This window comes from Gigantopelta aegis, chromosome 15, assembly GCF_016097555.1.
Source record: "Gigantopelta aegis isolate Gae_Host chromosome 15, Gae_host_genome, whole genome shotgun sequence".
NCBI lineage: Eukaryota > Metazoa > Mollusca > Gastropoda > Neomphalida > Peltospiridae > Gigantopelta > Gigantopelta aegis.
The window spans coordinates 36,087,594-36,108,294 of record NC_054713.1 but is presented as its reverse complement, the minus strand read 5'-3'; the positions used below and the strand labels follow the sequence as shown (position 1 = coordinate 36,108,294).

Sequence of the window (20,701 nt, the reverse complement as noted above, 5' to 3'; positions counted from 1 at the left end):
CACCACTTAAATTAGTGCACTAACTTGTTGGTCACGCATAAATTGCGTTCATTAGTAAAACAGGTGTATCTAGATGAGGCGAGTGTGAGTCTAATCCAGCTGCTTATGTATCGGAGTGGATTTACCATAGTTTGACACCCAATAGTCGATAGGAGCTGCCACAGGGTTCGTCGATGGCTCGTCGCACATTCCTGTGTCGAGCACCGCCACTGGCGTGGAAGACTTGTCGACCGAAGGTAACGGATTGATTTCAATTTATTTTCGTGCTTATATCCAATTAAGGTTCAAGCACGCTGCCCTGGGCACACACCTCAGCTATCTGGGCTGCCTGTCCAGGACAGTGGGTTAGTTGTTAGTTTGTTAGTGGTTAGTGAGAGAGAAGAGGGTGTAGTGGCCTTACACCTACCCACTGAGCCCTTAAGAACTCGCTCTGGGTTGGAGCCGGTACCTACTCTGTACCTACCAGCCTGTAGTCCGATGGCTTAACCACTGCGCCACCGAGGCCGGTGAAGGTGACGGAGCGGACTCCCTCCTCTTCTTAATCAAGTCAGGATGGGCAGGGGGCAGTTGCGCTACCGGTTTTGACTCCCACCTCCCTCTCATGCCTCCCCTGGCGCGCGTTTCCGCTTCCTCAGCTTCCTTACTTTCTTCTTGGTAACCGCGTCACCATACATCAAAGTCACGATGGCCCTTGATCCGGTGTACACGACGCGGTACTCAATCGGCATTCCAGAAGACTCTATGAGTCACCCTCTGGTTGGGGGGGGGGGGGGGGGGGGTGCAAGTCGAGATAGCACGTCACGACGTGTAGCTTCATTGCAGGTTAAAAGTAGAATGAGCTCGAAATAGCAGGAGAACGTGTGCTAGATTGGATATATTATGCCTTTAACGTTAAACCGGATGGCCACTTCGAGAACTAGCTAGTCACATAGTTAGCGAACGTTAGCGTTGTTCGCTGGCCCTAAACGTAGGCCACTATTTACTTCGTTTGTCAGATGTTGCTAATGGCGTGTTCAGGGGGGGCCGGGCGCTTGCGAACTATTTGACTGGTACCGACGTTTTCTATCATATCAAATTCACCTATCGTAAGGCGCAAAAAAAACAAAAAAAAAAAAAACAGTCTAGCGATCGATCGCCCTCGTGAACACGCCCTTTGTATGAAAAAAGTTAAAACTTAAAGTTTGCTTTGTTTAACAACACCACTAGAGCACATTGGATAATTAATCATCGGCTAATGGATGTCAAACATTTGGTAATTCTGACACGTAGTCATCAGAGGAAACATGCTACATTTTTCCATTAGCAGCAGGGGATCTTTTATATGCACTTTCCCACCGCCAGGAAAGCACATACCACGGCATTTGACCAGTTGTGGTGCACTGGTTGGAACAACAACAAAAAAACAAACCCAAATCAATTGAATGGATCCACTGAGGTGGTTCGATCCTGCGACGTAAGAACCTCAGGCGAGCACTCAACCGACTAAGCTAAATCCCGCTTACCCCCCCCCCCCCCCCCCCCACACACACACACCCCTTGTATGAAAGTAACAGTCCGAGTTCAAACGGACAGAGCAGGTGAAAAGCGTTCGCCTGACTGATGTATGCACTTCTCGCTCAAATGGGCGGGACGTAGCCCAGTGGTAAAGCGTTCGCTTGATGCGCGGTCGGTCTAGGATCGATCCTCGTCGGTGGATCCATTGGGCTATTTCTCGTTCCATCCAGTGCTCCACAAGTGGTGTAACAAAGGCCGTGGTATGTAATATCCTGTCTGTGGGATAGTGCATATAAAAGATCCCTTGCTGCTAATCAAAAAGAGTAGCCCATGAAGTGGCGACAGCGGGTTTCCTTTCTCAATATTTGTGTGGTCCTTAACCATATGTCTGACGCCATATAACCGTAAATAAAATGTATTGAGTGCGTCGTTAAATAAAACATTTACTTCCTTCCAATCTAATTGTTTCCCGAACGTTGTCTTTGCTCGCTGTTGCTGAACGGTCACCAGGTGTGAAATAGATACTTGTTTTTGATTTAGAAGAATTCTGTTCATTTGTGGGCGGGTTGTACGATTTTGTGTTAGTACAAATGGGTCTTATATTGACAACCTTGTCAATGAATGAATGGATGTTTGACGAATACCCAGCACAAAAATAACGATCGGCTATTGGGTATCAAACAAGATAAGTACATCAATAACACTAACTGATACAGAGAACAGACAATGTGACAGACAGAACGACAGACGGACAGAAAAGAGGAGAAAGAAGTAAAAGATTCAGTTAACACGAGGCCTAGCAAACAAGGCATACAGGATAAGACAGAGAGGCTTAATTTTAATTTTAAAGTTTGTTTTGTGTATCGACACCACTAGAGCACATTGATTTATTTATCATCGGCTATTAGTGGCACTACATTTTATTATATAACCAAAGCATACAAGTACATCTCTGATCTACACTGACCTTGAACTTTGCATACGCTTCTTCTATGGGAATGACTGCATGGAGGACGTGCTGCTGTAGATGTTGTTGACAGCACAGCTGTTGACACGTGCTGCAGAACATAGGTCTGTCTTCCGTACTGACCGAAGAGGCTCCTGATTCTAATTCAAGATGGTCAGTAGAGCGCGCACACCTGGGGACGGATATACAAGAAGAAGAACTGCAATGGATTCTGGATACTGTCTTAGCTTTCTTTCGTTCAGCTTGACTCTGTTCACAACACAAATTGCATTGCGCGCGTTCTGAACTACTGTCACGTGACTCTAGATGCGTTTTGCTCTTCCGAAATCCTCCCGCTTTGAATTTATCAATAATGTTTTCCAGAGCAAACACCCTCGGAAGAGTCTCGAGTCCGCCATTCACGTAACAGCTTTCTCGACACACCGGGCACCGGATGAAGTTGAACGAAAACAAGTTCTCTGCGCATGGTTTCCGGCAGAGCACGTGCGAACAGGGCAAAATCATGGGGTGAGAGAAAAACTCCAGACAAATGGGACATCGCAGATCCCTGTCTAAATCCATGTCAATAATGCACTGACTCTGCAAGAGAATAATACTTTTGTAAAAACAGAGAAATATATTAAAGGGACATTCCCGAGTTTGCTGCATTGTAAGATGTTTCAGACTAATAAAATATTTCTACGATTAAACTTACATATTAAATATATTTTCGTGTTTCTGGTCGTTTTAATATTTGTAAAAATCTCAAACTGGATTTTGTTTTCAAATAATTTCGTATGTACGAAAAAAACAATATTTTAGGAAACAAAATGAAATTTAACCTAGCACAAATATTAGAACGATCAGAAACACGTTTAATGCACAGCCACTAATATTTTATACAGAAATTACAATCATTAAAACGTCTCTGTTAGTCGATAACATCTTAAAAACTGGAGCAAAATCAGGAATGTCCCTTTAAATTGTTTTCTTACACACCCGTTGATGAGAACATGTACGTGTGATAACAATTTCGAGACATACGACTGGCTGCTCCTAGGTGATGACCAGGTCACCAATGCCATGCATCCAATGAAAAAACAGCACGATCGAAATCGATTACACTGTGACATATAATTAATCTGACAATCATTTGTCTGTGACGTGTAAGTGCAAGAGCTATAAATAACTTTTAGTCGAAAAAGATGTTAAAATGTGTTTGAAACCTGGTTTTTGAGGATATGTAAGAAATAGAATAACACATTCGTCTCCGTTAGATACCATTTGTCTTGCAATTCGTTGTTTGAAAACATATCAAACTGGCTTTCGCTCGTGAGACACATTTTAAAACAACTCGTAAGATAAATGGTATCTAACGGCTACTGATGTAGTATTATCTATGTCTCGTGAGATACATTTTAAAACAACTCGTTGTAAGATAAATGGTATCTAACAGCCACTGATGTAGTATTCTCTAAATCTCTCATACAGTTAAAAGGCCGATATCTGGCTTATTTGTGAGTGCTTGGGTCAAAGGTTCGAACCTCCTCAGAGGACCCATTCTTCCCAACTAGTGCCCTACAACTGGTACCATGATATGTGCTGTCCTATCTCTGGGAAAATTCACATAAGATATCCCTTGCTGCTAATGGTCAAATATAACAGGTTTCCTCTAAAGAAAACATATCGCAATAACCAAATGTTTGACATCAAATAGATGATAATTGGTTAATCAATGTGTACTAGTGGTATCGTTAAATAAAACAAACTTTAATTTCATAAACGTGTGCTGTAGAAAACCTTTATACAGAGAACACTAACCACTACATGGCATGGTAGGACAGTTCAGATAGCAAGGGGATCTCACCCCGACCCACCCCCACCCCCTGCTCAAATGTTTACTTTTCAATATGGGGAGCATAACTCGACACCCCTATAAACTTTAATCGCCACTTCCTAGACACCCAACCCTACATAAATTCCTACACATGCGCCTAACATCTCCAGGACAGCGTGGATGAACCTTATTTGAATACGGACACGGCAATCAAGTTAAACTGAATGAATTATTAGTTGTTTAATTCGATCAGATCAGCCAAGAACACAGAGCGCCGATCTGTTTAATGGATGATTTGAACCCTTTTATTGGAGGTTACAGTTTTGTGTTACATTTGGCAGACAGGTACAGGGGCTGCGTGTGTTCAAGATTAGCACTAGAGAACAATTATATCAGTCAGGAACGGTAATTGGCCAACTCCCAGTGGCCCACTGTTCTGAGTTGTATACTGATGAAAAGAAAAACGGGGACACTTAAAGGAAGGAAGGAAATGCTTTATTTAACAACGCACTCGACACATTTTATTTATGGTTATATGGCGTCAAACATATGGTTAAGGACCACGCTGATATTAAGGGGGAAATCCACTGTAGCCACTTCCTACGCTACTCTTTTTGATTAGCAGCAAGGGATCTTTTATATGCACCGTCCCATAGACAGGATAGCACATACCATGACCTTTTATGTACCAGTCGTGGTGCACTGGCTGGAGCGAGGGATAGCCTAATGGGCCCACTGACGGGGATCGATCCCAAGGCACAATTAAAGTGACAGACCCTAGTTTCTTAAACATAGCGGCGTATTTTTCACTATATAAGAGCCGTTTTTGAAAATTGAAATCAGAAATTTTATTGTTTAGATTATCCATTTTCGTACACCCGAAGTGTTTCTGGTCATCCTGATATTTCTAATAAAACGAAAAGCATTAAACTTCATATTTTTTTTTTTTTTTTAAACGCACGGACCTCTGAGAAGTAACGGTTATCAAGACGAGTGCTGGTATTTTCCAGTTTAAAAAAAAAGACATGTTTTATTTAACGACACACTCAACACATTTTATTTACGGTTATATGGCGTCAAACATATGGTTAAGGACCACACAGATATTGAGAGAAAACCCGCTGTCGCCACTTCATGGGCTACTCTTTCCGATTAGCAGCAAGGGATCTTTTATATGCACCATCCCACAGACAGGTTAGTACATACCACGGCTTTTGATATACCAGTCGTGGTGCACTGGCTAGAACGAGAAATAGCCCAATGGGCCCACCGACGGGGATCGATCCCACACCGACCGCGCATCGAGCGAATTTTCCAGTTTGAAAGTCACGAACTCTTGTTTCACTCTGTTGTAACTCTAACGAGATGTGTTAGAGGTTTGTATATATTAACCACACTTGGTGTCCGTTTTCACGGGTTGAAACTGGGGTTTCCATCATTCACAGGATCAGGAATTTAATCGTGTTACTGGCAGTCAGTCCCATATTACATCTCTGTACTTTGTATAGGCATAACGTCTCAAATAATGAATTACATTTGGTCTCAAAAGTTTGTTTTGTTTTATGACATAACTGGAGCACATTGATTTATTGATCATCGGCAACTGGATGTTAAACATCTGGTAATTTTGACATATAGTCTTAGAGAGGAAACCCACTACATGTTTCCATTAGTAGCAAGGGATCTTTTATATGCATCATCCCACAGACAGGATAGCATATACCATGACCTTTTATGTACCAGTCGTGGTGCACTGGTTGGAATGAGAAATAGCCCAATGGGTCGCCTCAGTGCACCCAATCTCTGGTTCAGATTTTCCCGTCAGAACCAGTGCCCTACGACTGGTATATCAAAGTCTATGGTATGTACTATCCTGTTTCTCGATTAATTTATATAAAAGATCCCTTGTTGCTAATGGAAGGATGTAGCGGGGTTTGTTTTCTGAAGACTGCGTATCACAGTGACCAAATGTTTGATATACAGTAGCCGATGATTAATTCATCAATTGGATTAACTGAAAACATAGTTTACTGCATAAAGAAAAAAAGCTGTGATTTATGCATGCATCCTAAATGCCCACCGAGCGTTTAAAAATAAAGAAAGATACAGATATTTTTAGTCTCAAGGAAATTACAAAAAGGATCATAATTATAAAGAGGACTTATTTTAAATATTTTTAGTTACATATTTCTGTTACTTTCATCATAATGTGCCCAAGCTGCATGATTTTGGGTGCATTTCAGGGCCGTAGCTAGCGGGTGGGGTGGGGTGAGGTGAGGAAAATCCGGAAAACATTACAGAAACTTAAAGAAAATTCTCTTCTTAACCGTTTAAGGAGTTTTCGACTATTAACTACACTTAAAGGTCTGCTAAGTGCCCATAACTTGCTTTTTCACAAAGCGCTTCATTTACACGCTTTGCATGTGTATTCCATGTTCCCAATGCTGAATTTCCGTATAATTGCAGCTTGCGTTCGTGTACGGTGCACACTCCAAATTCGACAATGGTACGACGTCAACTGACTATCGAAGATCGAGGAAGGGCTATTGCTTGGCTTCAGGATGGCAATACGCAAAGAAATGTTGCTCTGAGACTTGGTGTCAGTCAGAGTGTCGTTGGCCGACTGTGGCAACGGTACCAAGCAACGAATTCTGTTCGAAATCGTCCACATTTGGGAAGACCCCGAAGCACTACAAATAGAGAGGACCGCTACATCACCAATATGGCTCTATGTCAACGCACAACCACTGCACGCCCATTACGTGACGATCTGCGGACTGCGACTGGAACTCGAGTGTCTGATCAAACCATACGCAATCGTCTGAGAGCCAATAATCTACGCTGCCGTCGCCAGGCTGTTCGACCACCACTCCTACCACGTCACAGAACGGCCAGACGTCACTGGTGCACACTTCATCTGCGGTGGCAACGTGTTCAGTGGGGTCGAGTGATGTTCACTGACAAGTCCAGGTTTAGTCTCCAGTACAACGACGGTCGGGTTCGTGTCTACAGACGTCCTGGGGAGCGCTTCGCTGACGTTAACGTAGACAACAACGTCACCGGTTCGGTGGTGGCAGCGTCATGGTGTGGGGCGGCATCTCTATCCACCACAGGACCCCCCTCTATGTGGTGGATGGCAATCTGAATGGAATCCGCTATCTGAATGAGATTATCTGGCCGTTGGTTCTCCCAGGCCTTCAGCAGATTGGCGGCGGGGCAGTTCTGCAGGATGACAATACCAGACCCCACCGCGCCAGGGTGGTAACGGACTTTCTCAGACAACAAGGTATTGCCGGGATGGATTGGCCAGCATATTCGCCTGACTTGGCCCCAATAGAGAACGCCTGGGACGAATTAGGCAGGAGAGTTCGGGGTAACCATGCCCCTCCGGCTAACCTTCATGATCTGGGTCAACTTCTTATGGCAGAGTGGCAGGCCATTCCCCAAGAGTTCTTCAGACGTCTGATCAACAGCATGAGGCAACGATGTGTCGAGTGTATTCGCGCCAGGGGTGGATTCACACACTATTAAACGAATGTTCTAATGTGTAAAATCCATGTTTGACAACCTTCAACTTTGACAGCATGTCATGTGACTTTCTTGTATACAATGACGTTTATTTGTGGTTTTTTGTAAATATGGAACAATAAATTAAATTTTTGGTGTAGTTTACATCATCAATCTAATACACTCTGAAACTTATTTGGTTATAAATTTTTGACCCTTAAATTCTTTTGAGTAGTATATTATATTTGTGGAAACGTTGCTCATCAAACCTTACAAAAATCCTCATAAATTTGAATAAAGGTTTAGCTATTAAATTTTTCACAAAACCAGCTTGTTTGAAAATTACCCAAACTGATCGCTCTCCACTTTTGTCACACGGAAAACCCGGTGCATGAATATCAAGCCTCATTACAGCTAACCCATTTGCACTGATGGTGAAAAAAAAAAAAAAATTCATTTTCTAAAATAACTTCTTGGCTATCACTTAAGAATTTACTTCCTATTCCAGATAATTAACCTTCAAACATGGATCTGTGCAAAACCAACAAGCGAACTCTTAATATTGGTATTATAGACCAAATCAATGTTGCAGAGTCGGTTTAAGCATCTGCGGGGCCTGTAGCAAATAACAGCGAGACCCCTTTCCCAGGATATATATTTTGCAACCCCCTTGAGGAGAGGGGAAAAATTACCCGGGGAAAATAAATGTAAACATCACCGCGGGCCCCGTAGCATGTGCTACTAGGATAAACAGGCTCTGGAATTTAGTACTGGTGTTGTCATGTCTGTATAAAATAAAACGATGTAATGCAGGGCCGTACCCTGATCAAAATCCGGGGGGGGGGGGGGGGGGGGGGCACTACTTTTTATAAGCAAATGAAACACTATACAAATTAAACCCTGAGATGTATATGCTATTTATTGGAGTAAAAACAAAAAGATAAAAAAGTGAGATTACAGGAGGCTACTGTCCCCCCCCCCCCCCGGGAGGGTACGGCCCTGTAATGTGCGACTGAATGTCAGTAATGTGCGACTGAATGCCAGTAATGTGGGACTGAGTGCAAATAATGTGGAAATGAATGTCAGTAATGTGCGACTGAATGTCAGTAATGTGCGACTGAATGTCAGTAATGTGGGACTGAGTGCAAGTAATGTGGGACTGAATGCCAGTAATGTGGGACTGAATGTCAGTAATGTGCGACTGAATGCCAGTAATGTGGGACTGAATGCCAGTAATGTGTGACTGAGTGCCAGTAATGTGCGACTGAATGTCAGTAATGTGGGACTGAATGCCAGTAATGTTAGACTGAATGGCAGTAATGTGGAACTGAATGCCAGTAATGTGGGACTGAATGTCAGTAATGTGCAACTGAATGCCAGTAATGTGTGAGTGAATGCCAGTAATGTGCGACTGAATGCCAATAATGTTAGACTGAATGTCAGTAATGTGGGACTGAATGCCAGTAATTTTAGACTGAATGTCAGTAATGTGGGACTGAATGCCAGTAATGTGGAACTGAATGTCAATAATTTGGGACTGAATGCCAGTAATGTGTCACTGAATGTCAGTAATGTGCGACTGAATGTCAGTAATGTGGCACTGAATGCCAGTAATGTGTCACTGAATGTCAGTAATGTGCGACTGAATGCAGTAATGTGGCACTGAATGCCAGTAATGTGGGACTGAATGCCAGTAATGTGTCACTGAATGTCAGTAATGTGCGACTGAATGTCAGTAATGTGGCACTGAATGCCAGTAATGTGGGATTGAGTGCAAGTAATGTGGGACTGAATGTTAGTAATGTGCGACTGAATGTCAGTAATGTGAGACTGAATGCCAGTAATCGGCGACTGAGTGCCAGTAATGTGCGACTGAATGCCAGTAATGTGCGACTGGATGCCAGTAATGTGGGACCGAGTGCCAGTAATGTGCGACTGAGTGCCAGTAATGTGCGACTGAGTGGAAGTATTACGGGTAACTTGCTCACACTATGGATAATATTAATCATACTGATTGCAGTCACTTTTTGCCATAGGCGTATTAAAGCGGGCTCTCATTTTTGTAACGGGGGACAAGCTGATAAATGTCTGAAAATGCCCAAATCCGGATACTAACACTTATTCAGATTAGCATTAAGGAAATGTTTTATTTAACGACGCACTCAACACATTGTTATACCGTTATATGATGTCGGACATATGGTTAAAGACCACACAGATATTTAGAGAGGAAACCCGCTGTCGCCACTTCATGGACTACTCTTTTTCGATCAGCAGCAAGAGTATTTTATATGCACCATCCCACAGACAGGATAGCACATACCATGGCCTTTGATATACCAGTCGTGGTGCACTGGCTGGAACAAGAAATAGCCCAATGGACCGACCGACGTTGGATCGATCCCAAACCGACCGCGTATCAAGCGAGCGCTTTACCACTGGGATACATCCCGTCCCTATTAGCATTACTGCCATACAGCTACATAGGATTTCAAACGAATCACTACGCATTTTCACTTGGAATACATCTAATATTTAGGGTAGAACGATCGAAATACATGGTGAAAAGGTTTCAGGCCAGCTCATTTTCCTTGAATATTTCCATCGTGTTTTGCCCGAATTTAATAATTTTCCCCGGCACTAGGTGTGTGTGTGTGTGTGTTGGGGGGGGGGGGGGGGGGGGGGGGGTTGCTCCTCCATATCCTCCCATTTCGTACGCTTATGTGTTTTGCTGAAAATATTTATGTGATCCCTTATTTATTTTTTTCAGTATACATATAATATAATATATATAATCAATGCATTTTAGTGATGTCGTTAAACAAAACAAAATACGTTTCTAAAGCTTTTATTTGGTTCACACTTACCAATTCGGGATCTGAAAAGGTGTTTCAACTATCCAGTCTCGGGTTAGACACGCCTATCGTGGCCACTCTGGATAAGCCAGACATAAGCCTATAATTCCATTTCTTTCAGTTCTGTTTCAAACGTATCTAGATTCTTCCTAGTTAAAGCACGCCAGCCCTGGGCACATTATTATAAGAATTTTACCACACGTATATTGCCTTTTTGTCTGAAAGTTTATCCCTGGTGCTTTTTAATACGGTATTTACTTTCCTGGTTCAAGCACGTCAGTCCTGGACATTATTATATGATGTTTCTATACGTCGAGTAGTCTGGTGTTAACTAATTCTGTTCAATCACATTATGCTTCCCTATCTGATTTTTTATTTTTTATTTTTTTATTTTTAATCCCAAATGTCTTTGAATAATTACTTCTTAGGTATAAGCACGGCTGTCCTGGGCGCACTATTATATATTTCCATGTGTCTTTGAACTTCCGTGTCTGAAATTTATCACAACTGCCCCTTTAAAATGTATTTTCCTGGTTCAAGCACATCTGCCATGGGCGCATTGTTAGAAAATATTTCCATTCGTTAAGTGTCAGCGGATCTCTATCATCACATTCTTCTTTTCTGAGTGGCTTCAGTCACCTTTCTGGTTAAAACACGCCTTTCGTGGGCACATTAGTATATTGTCACCGTAACTCATTACTTGTTTCCTGAATGGCTTAAAATTTAAATCCACCTTCCTCGTTAAAACACGCCTCTCGTGGGCACATTATTTTGATGTCAGCATAACTCATTTCTTCTTCAGAATAGATTTAAACTCTATAGTCCACCTTCTTGGTTATAGCACGCCTCTCGTGGGCACATTATTATGATGTCACCTTAACTCGCTTCTTTTTCTGAGTGGATATAAAAAAATTCAAGCACGTCTGTCATGGGCGCATTATTAGAAAATATTTCCATTCGATACGTGTCGGCGGATCTCTATCATAACACTCTTCTTTTCCGAGTGGCTTCAGTCACCTTTCTGGTGTCACCATCCATCGAGTGTTTGTGGTCTTCATCGTAATTAAATTTATTTTCTGAATTCTATCAAGAGACTGGAATATAAAATTTCCCTCTCATATGACCACCTTTTCCACTGTCACTTCGCCCATACCTTCTTACGATATGACACGACTCGGCATACGGGAATCAAACCTCAGGTTAATGCAACATTATATATACTGAACGACAAAAAAACAAACCACACACACAAAAAACCCCGACTATTTTAATATATTTAATTTCTACTATTTTCATGATACAATTAATTTAGTAAACAGACTGTCAAAATAGGTCTAAGATGTTCTCAAGACATTGAAAACAGATACAAAAACTAACAGGATTCAGAGTTAATAATTTAAAATAAATTAAAGAAAGACTAAATGAATATGTGCGTTACTTTTGTTGATCAGTATATATTATATATCCCTCTTGTCCCGATGCATTGTAGTTAACATGACTCGAGGCGGTGTATTTGCAGAACAGTGGATTAACGTTTTATTTAGTGAAAAGGCGGCGTGAAGTTGATAATACGGCCGGCGTGCGTATAGCCAGCGTCGACAGGGACACATTAGGCGCGGTGGACGTGAAAATTGGCGCGAGTTAATTCAAAGGTGAAACCCGAACCGGTACGGACAGGTAAGCTTTTCACCTGCGCTGCAAATGAAAGAAAGATATGTTTGTTATACACATGGCCTACGAGTAACGAGCAATGACGTTGATTTATTGTTGTTAATCACTAACGGTGCGTTCATACGAAACGACTTGTAACGATTTGCAGATCCGTTAGATACGGTAATCCAGAATTGGCAGTAAACGTTCTGAGCAGGTGTGTTCGGGAGGAGGGAGGGGGGAGTTGGTGGGGAAAGGGGAGGATGTTAGTCAAACCACTCTGCGAATTTTCTTTTCTTCAATATGTTTTTGGGGAAATATGACCCGACCCCCTTAAGAAATTCGCTAGCTATAGTGTAGACCCCCCCACCCCTTCCCTGCACAATTTCCTGCGCACGAGTCTACGCAGTTATGTCCAGCGTTCACAATATCTACACATTCTGTTCTCGATGTTTATGGCTGTCTACCACAATACTTCTGAAAACGGTTAATGCGGATGTTTTCTGAGCGCAGTTTACGGCGCAGTGCGGGCGCGGCTGTTAGGACACCTCAGACGAGCGCTCTACCGACTGAGCCATATCCAACCCATGTATGTGCTAAGCACGATGGTGTGTTGCTAAGCATGATGATGATGGGGTGCTTAAGCATGATGATGGTGGGGCGCTAAGCATGACGATAAAAATAACTTATTAGCAGTCAATTCAAACTGTAATTGTAAGTTGTTCACTGAGAAAGCGGGGGAGGGACGTATTGCGCTCGCCTGAAGCACGGTCGGTCTGGGATCGATCCCCGTCGGTGGGCCCATTGGGCTATTTCTCGTTCCAGCCAGTGCACCACGAGTAGTATATCAAAGGCTGTGGTATGTGTTATCCTGTCTGTGGGATGGTGCATATTCCTTGCTACTAATGGAACAATGTAGCGGGTTTCCTCTGAAAGACTATATGTCAAAAATGACCAAATGTTTGACATCCAGTATCCAATGATAAATACATCAATGTGCTCTAGTGGTGTTGTTAAACAAAACGAACTTTAACTTTTCATCTTCCGTCAGAATTTGCGTATCGCCGACAAGACATTGTCAGACTACTGACAACTCGACCGTCACGTGGGGGTTAACCGGTAGGTGTGTGCCAAGACACACATTGATTAAATAATCATCGGCTATTTATACATTTTCAGATAAAACCCGCAACACTTTCCCATTAGCAGCAAGGGATCATTTCATGCACTTTTCCACTAATACGACAGCACATACCACGGCCTTTGATATATCGTGGGGCTCTGGGTGAGACGGGAAAACTCCCAGTTAGAGAAAAGGCGTTCAAAGCCATGTTCGGAGCCATGTTCTAAGTATGATAGTGTGCTATTCATTTCATTTCATTTTCGTGCTTATATCCGATTAAGGTTCAAGCACGCTGTCCTGGGCACACACACCTCAGCTATCTGGGTTGTCTGTCCAGTTAGTTGTTAGTTAGTGGTTAGTGAGAGAGAAGAGGGTGTAGTGGCCTTACACCTACTCATTGAGCCCTTAACAGCCCTCGGTCTGGGTTGGAGCCGGTACCGGGCTGCGAACCCTATACCTACCAGCCTGTAGTCCGATGGCCGGTGACGGTGTGCTAAGCCTAACTTATTATGTATTGTAAGTTGCACACCGAGAATGCACCTTTAACAAGAAGAAAGAAACTGGATTAACAATGCATACAAAATACGATCGGTTGGATTAATAAGAAAAGAAGACATTAATGTTTGTCTTTCTCACCTTGTTCCTTTATTTGCGGCCCTAACATAATATGTGGGCTTTGTATGCATTCTGTCTTCAACGACTATTATTGACAGTCATTTAATTCTTTATGGGAGGGAGACTGTCAACAGAATTTCAGAATGGTTTTGATTTACTGTGTTTGCAACTATGATCTATGACTGAACTGTTGCTAAGCACTAACGGTGGTGCGTTCAACGCAAACGACTTGTAACGATTTGCAGATCCGTTTAGATTCGGTAATCCAGAATTGGCATGGTAAGGGGTAAAACGTTCTGGCAGGTGTGTCGGGAGGCAGGGAAGGGAGGGGGAGAAAGTGGGGGACGTTGTGGGGAAAGGGGGAGGATGTTAGTCAAACCAACTCTGCGAATTTCTTTTATTTCATATGTTTTTGGGACATTAAATATGACCCGAACCCTAAGGAAAGCAAATTCGCTAGCTATAGGGTAGACCCCCCCACCCCTTCCCTGCAACATTTCAATTTCCTCGCGCACACGCGGGTGGTCTACCAGTAGTAGTTTATGTACAGCGCGCGTTTACTCCAGCGTTCCACAATATTAACATTTGTTCTCGATGTTTATGGCCTGTAACCACAAAACTTCTGAAAACCGGTTTAATGCGGTGTTTTCTGAGCGCAGTCAGTTTCAGTTGAGCAGTTTCGGACTTAGCGTCGGGGCGCGGCTGGTTGTTAGGAACCTCCAGACGAGAAGCGCTCTACCCCGGACTGAGCCATATCAAACCAATGATGGGCTAAAGCACGGATGGTGTGTTTGTAAGCATGATGCTGCTGGGGTTCTTAAGCATGATGATGGTGGGGCGCCTGTAGCATGAAGTTGAAAAATAAATTCTTATTAGCAGTCAAATTAAAACTGCGTAATTGTAAGTTGTTCACTGAGGGAAGTGCGAAGGAAGCGGGGGAGGGACGTATGCGCTCGCCTGAGAGCCACGGTCGGTCTGGATCGATACCCGTCGGTGGGCTGGGCCCATTGGGCTATTTCTCGTTCCAGCCAGTGCACCACGAGTAGTATACAAGGCTTCGTGGTATGTGTTTATCCTGTCTGTGGGATGGTGCATTAGTCCTTGCTTACTAATGGAACAATGTAGCGGGTTTCCTTAAAGGACATATGTCCCAAAAATGCCAAATGTTGACATCCAGTAGCCAATGATAAAATACATCAATTGTGCTTTAGTGGTGTTGTAAACAAAAACGAACTTAATTTTTTCATTTCCTGTCAAGAATTTGCGTTAGCGCGACAAGACATTGCAGACTCATGACAAACTGAAAAACCGTCACGTGGGGGGTAACCGGTAGGTGTGGGCCCATAGACACCACATTGATTTAATAATCATCGTTCGGCCTATTGATCCATTTTCAGATTAAAACCCGCAAACTTTACCCATTAGCAGCAAGGGCTCATTTATGCACTTTTCCACTAATACGACAGCACCATACACGGCCTTTGAATATATCGGGGGGCTCTGGGTGCGGACGGGAAAAACTCCCAGTTAGAAGAAAAGGCGTTTTCAAGCCATGTTCGGAGCCCATGGTTCAAGTCATGATAGTGTGCGATTCATTTCATTTCCCCTCTTTTCGTGCTATATCCGGATTAAGTTCAAGCACGCGGTCTGGGCACACACCACTCAGCTTATCTGGTTGTCCTTGCTCCAGTTATGTTGTTAGTGTAGGCGCAACCCGGTAAGCGTTAAAAAAGTGAGGAGAGAAGAGGCGCTGAGTGGCCTTACACATCTTCCTTACTCCATGCAAGCCCGCCTTAAAAACGCATTCCCGCGTTGGGTGGATGGAGCTTTTTCATTGAGTGGTTACCGTGGCCCTGCGAACCCTATACTACAGCCTGTAGTCCGATTGGCCGGATGGTGACTGGTGTGACTAGCACTAATTTTATTGTAATTTCCGGATTGTAGTCTGCATGAACCGAGGGAATAGCACCTGTAACAAGAAAAAGAAAGAAACTGGGATTTAACAATTGCATACAAAATAGCGATCGGTGGGATTAATAAGGAAAAGAAGAATTAATGTTTGTCTTTCTACCTTGTTCCTTGATTTGCCCCCCCAGCACTACACTAATAGGTGGGGCTTTGTATGCCATTCTGTCCAATTCAACGACTACCATTATTGACACAGCATTTAATTCTTTATAGGAGGGGAGGACGAGGACAACAGAATTTCAGAATGGTTTGATTTTCCTGTGTTGAAACTATGATCTATGACGGACGGGAGGTTTTGTGCTTTGAAACGAATTATGACATCTTCCCACCCCCCGCCCTATTCATTTGCTCTCCATTCTTCTACCCCTATCTCGTTTCCTCTGTTTGTATGGTCCCTTTCTTTCGTTGTTATCTCCTTTGCTTGTTTTATCTCTTCAGTTTCACAGTTCGTATGCCCACTTTCTCCTCTATCTTCAATATCTCTTTCTTAATATATGTCTCTGTCTATGTATCGTCTCTGTCTCATCTCGGTCTCTCTCTCTCTCTCTCTCTTCTCTCTCTCTCTCTCTCTGTCTATCTCTCATCTCTGTCTATCGCCTCTTACTATATCTCCCTCTCTGTGTGCTCTGTCTCTCTGTTCTCTCTCTCTCTCTGTGTAATCTCTCCTTTTTTTCTCTCTCTCTCTGTACTATATCTCCCTCTCTGTGTGTCTCTGTCTCTCTGTCTCTCTCTCTCTCTCTCTCTCTCTCTCTCTCTCTCTCTCTCTCTCTCTCTCTCTCTCTCTCTCTCTCTCTCTCTCTCTCTCTCTCTCTCTCTCTCTCATATATATATAATATATCTGTACCTCTCCCCCACCCCATCTCTCTCTACATGCCTGCCTGACTGCCTGTGTGTCTGCCTGGCATTGTTTCTTTCTCGTCCTCTCTTTCTGTCTGCCAGTCTGTCTGTCTGTTTGTCTGTTTGTCTGTCTTTCTGTCTGTCCCTCTCTTCCGCTTCACTCTTTCTCCCCCCCCCCCCCCCCTCTCCATTCCTCCCTTTCCCGCTCTCTCTGATTAATGGCGCCAAGTCTAGGTTTTATTTTTGGAAGTCACTGGAGAGAAACGTTAACGATTTATATATATCACCACAGACATTTCAAGATAAAGACATGTAGCGATAACATTAAATCAGTTTATAATGCAAGTTACGGAATAATGCTAATTTATGTAAGTAAATTTAATTCATTCAGAATGACAGCACACGGTGAATGGAAATTCTTGACAAACTAATCACATGTGACCTCGGCAACAAATCTGTCTTAGGCTGTGGTAGAAAGGAAAAGAAGTGTATGTTTAATGGCACCTCAGCACATTGGTCAAACAGTAGCTACTGTAGTGTCTAATAGATCTATATATATATATATATATATATATATATACATATACATATAATAGATATACACATATATACACATATATATATACATATATATATAAAATATATAGATATATATATAATATATATAGATATATATAGATACATGTATATACATGGTGTGTGTGTGTGTACATTTTTGCGATGCGCAATCGATCTAGGATCAATCCCCGTCGGTGAGCCCATTGGGCTATTTCTCGTTCCAGCCAGTGCTTCACATCTGGTGTTACGAAGGCCGTGGTATGTACTATCCTGTCTGTGGGATGGTGCTTATAAATTATCCCATACGGTACTGATACTGCTAATAAAAAAGAGTAGCCCATTACGTGGCGGCAGCGGGTTTCTTCTCTCATTATCTGTGTGGTCCATATATTCGACGCCATATAACTGTAAATAAAAATGCGCTGATTGCGTCTTCCTCCATTACTAGTTCAGGCGCTAGATGATTAAGGGGTTTGGGTCGAAGGATCGAATACCTTCGGTGGAAACATTCTCTGATTATGTTTTTTATTCTCGTCTCAACCTGTGCATCACTGACTGGTATAACTGTCTATGTGAAAGAGTTTATAAAACACTCCCACACTTCTAATGGGATTTCCTGTTCTGGCCCGAGGAGCCGGTGTCGCGAAATATTATTATTAGGTCCGCCCTCTTAGGAAATCGCCGACCGGCGATTCTATTTCGAAATAAAATCGTCCGAGGAGATTTTAATTCTCTATGACCTGACGTGACCTAATGGGATTTCCTTTTACTACGTACTATCACAAGGACCAAATGTTTGACATCCAATAGCCGATGATTTATAAATCAATGTGCTCTAGTGGTGTCGTTAAAGAAATCAAACTAACTTTCATATTTTTTGGTCCGCTGTGATATAACAACAAGTCATTATTGTTTCTAGGCCATACATACAGACAAGGTGGTTGAATCAGGAAATGTGTTATTTAACGACGCACTCAACACATATTATTTACGGTTATATGGCGTCAGACATGTGGTTAAGGACCACACAGATATATAGAGAGAAAACCCGCTGTCGCTACTTCATGGGCTACTCTTTTCGATTAGTAACAAGGGCTCTTTTATATGCACTATCCTACAGACAGGATAGTACATACCACGGCCTTTGTTGCACCAGTTGTGGAGCACTGGCTGGAAAGAGAAATAGCCCAATGGGCCCACCGACGCGGATCAATCCTAAACCGAACGCGCATCAAGCGGACGCTTTACCCACTGAGCTACGTCCCGCCCCGGGTGTATCGGAATATAATGGATAATATTATTTATTACTTTTTGTTTTAAAACCATCGGCGGATCCAGGGTGAGGATATAACGGGGGTCTCGTGCTACCCCCACCCACTTCCCGCCAGTTTGAAATGCCCTTTTTAATGACCTTTAAAAAAAAATAATCATCCACAATATACAACAATATATTACAATGAAAACGCGTTACTTTATTTTTACAATATCCGAGGAGCATGTCATTACCCCCCCACAACCCCCCCCCCCCCCCCCATCCCTCACTCCTCCCCATCATGAATAGATCTCGATCCCTTTCGGAGCTCGGCTTGTTTGCATTCGACAACCTTAAATTGCTCATTTCAGAAAAATAATTACCACCCACACCCCATACCCCTTTACAAAATCCCGGATCCACGCCTGTGTACAGATGAACAATTAATTTTATGTAAAACAAAAAATAAAACGTACATACCTCTGAAATTAGTGTCATCGGCTTTAACCGACAGTCGGGTCGCAGAAATTAAAGCCACTATGTCCGACCACCTCCGACAATAGATTTCAATTCCCGACGATATCTACTTATACATTGATATCGCCCCAGAGACTAAAAATATAACAGACCCCTCAAACGTTGTCTATAATGTTAACAAAACACTTGTACCACATACATATACCGACTTACTTCACAACGAAAGCGGTTCAAGGAGTAATTGATGGGTGTACGGTAAACAAGCGAATGGAGTCTGTCTACGAATGACAAATGGCGGCGTTCGTATTTCTCTATAGTTTGTGTCTATGGTTGTAAAAGTCTCCAGTGTTTACTTTACTAGTTAATCAAGTTGTTTGCACGCGGATTTCACCGGCTTCAGATCATTTTCCCATTGATCCAATGAAAAGCGAAGTGTGGCGTAGTAGATGGACGACTGGCGTCGATGGTGTAATGGTTAACCTATCGGACATCGTAAGGCTGGTAGGTACTGGGTTCGCAGGCCCATACCGGCTCCCATCCATAGCGAGTTTTAACGACTCAATGGGAAGGTGTAAGACCAATACATCCTCTTCTCTCTGACTAACCACTAACAAACTAACAACTAACCCACTGTCCTGGACAGACAGCCCAGATAGCCGAGGTGTGTGCCCCTGACAGCGTGCTTGAACCGTAGTTGGATATAAGCACGAAAATAAGTTGAAAGAAAGAAGTATATGGACACCGGCTTCGGTGATTTCGTGGTTAAGCCATCGGATATCATAAGGCTGGTAGGTACTGGGTTCGCAGCCTGGTACTCGCTCCTATCCAGAACGAGTTTTAACAACTTAATGGGTAAGACTTCTACACCCTGTATTCTTTCACTAACCAACTAACAACTAACCCACTGTACATGTCCTGGACAGACAGCCCAGATAGCCGAGGTGTGTGCCCAGGACAGCGTTCTTGAACCGTAATTGGATATAAACACGAAAATAAATTGAAAGGAATGAATGAAAAGTAATTGTAGGGAAGCGAGACCTAGCTTAGTTAGAAGAGCGGTCGCCTGGGGTGCTTGGGTTGTACGGCATAAGCGTACGAGACAGGAGGGTGGAGGGTGGATGGTGGATAGTGCAGCTGTTATGCCCCCCCCCCCCCCCCCCCACCCAATGTTGGAGCAGCAAATCCTTAAATTTCTACAAAAACGATTTATTCGAGGAAAATGAGCTGGTCTGAAAAATTTTCACGCTGTTTTTCCATCATTCTATCCACAATATTAGCTGTAATCAGTATAATAATGCGTAGTGATCATTTGCAACCCTTTATAGCTCTTTGTCAGTAATGCTGATATGAATAAATGCTGTTACCCAGATTCGGGCATTTTCGTTTAATTACGGCTAAAATCGGCCTCCCCCCCCCCCCCCCCCCCCACCACACACACCTTATAAAAATGGGAGCCCGTACGATGCCAATGGAACTTTGGGGGAGGTTTGGAGGGGGTCGTAACAAAAAAGAAAATTAATATATAATAAAATTATAACTGTCTCAAAATTTAGGGTGGGGGGAGCGGGCCCTTGGGGCCTCC

The 20,701-nt window shown here is 43.0% G+C and overlaps 1 protein-coding gene across 2 annotated transcripts in view; it reads right to left on the bottom strand.

The window, feature by feature from the left end:
- The window catches only part of LOC121390718 (E3 ubiquitin-protein ligase Midline-1-like), a 39,394-nt gene extending 20,127 nt beyond the window's left edge, over nucleotides 1–19,267 (bottom strand). Inside the window, exons 1-2 of one of the 2 annotated variants that reach the window (XM_041522617.1) lie at nucleotides 19,123–19,267; nucleotides 2,462–3,040 (exon numbers count right to left, since the gene is read on the bottom strand). In XM_041522617.1, the coding sequence (XP_041378551.1) occupies nucleotides 2,462–3,040; nucleotides 19,123–19,140 (597 nt within the window). In that variant the 5' untranslated portion in view covers nucleotides 19,141–19,267. Of the gene's footprint in view, nucleotides 1–2,461; nucleotides 3,041–10,651; nucleotides 11,782–19,122 lie in introns of those variants that run through there. The other variant, XM_041522618.1, reaches the window with a different exon arrangement.
- Nucleotides 19,268–20,701: the final 1,434 nt, after the last annotated feature.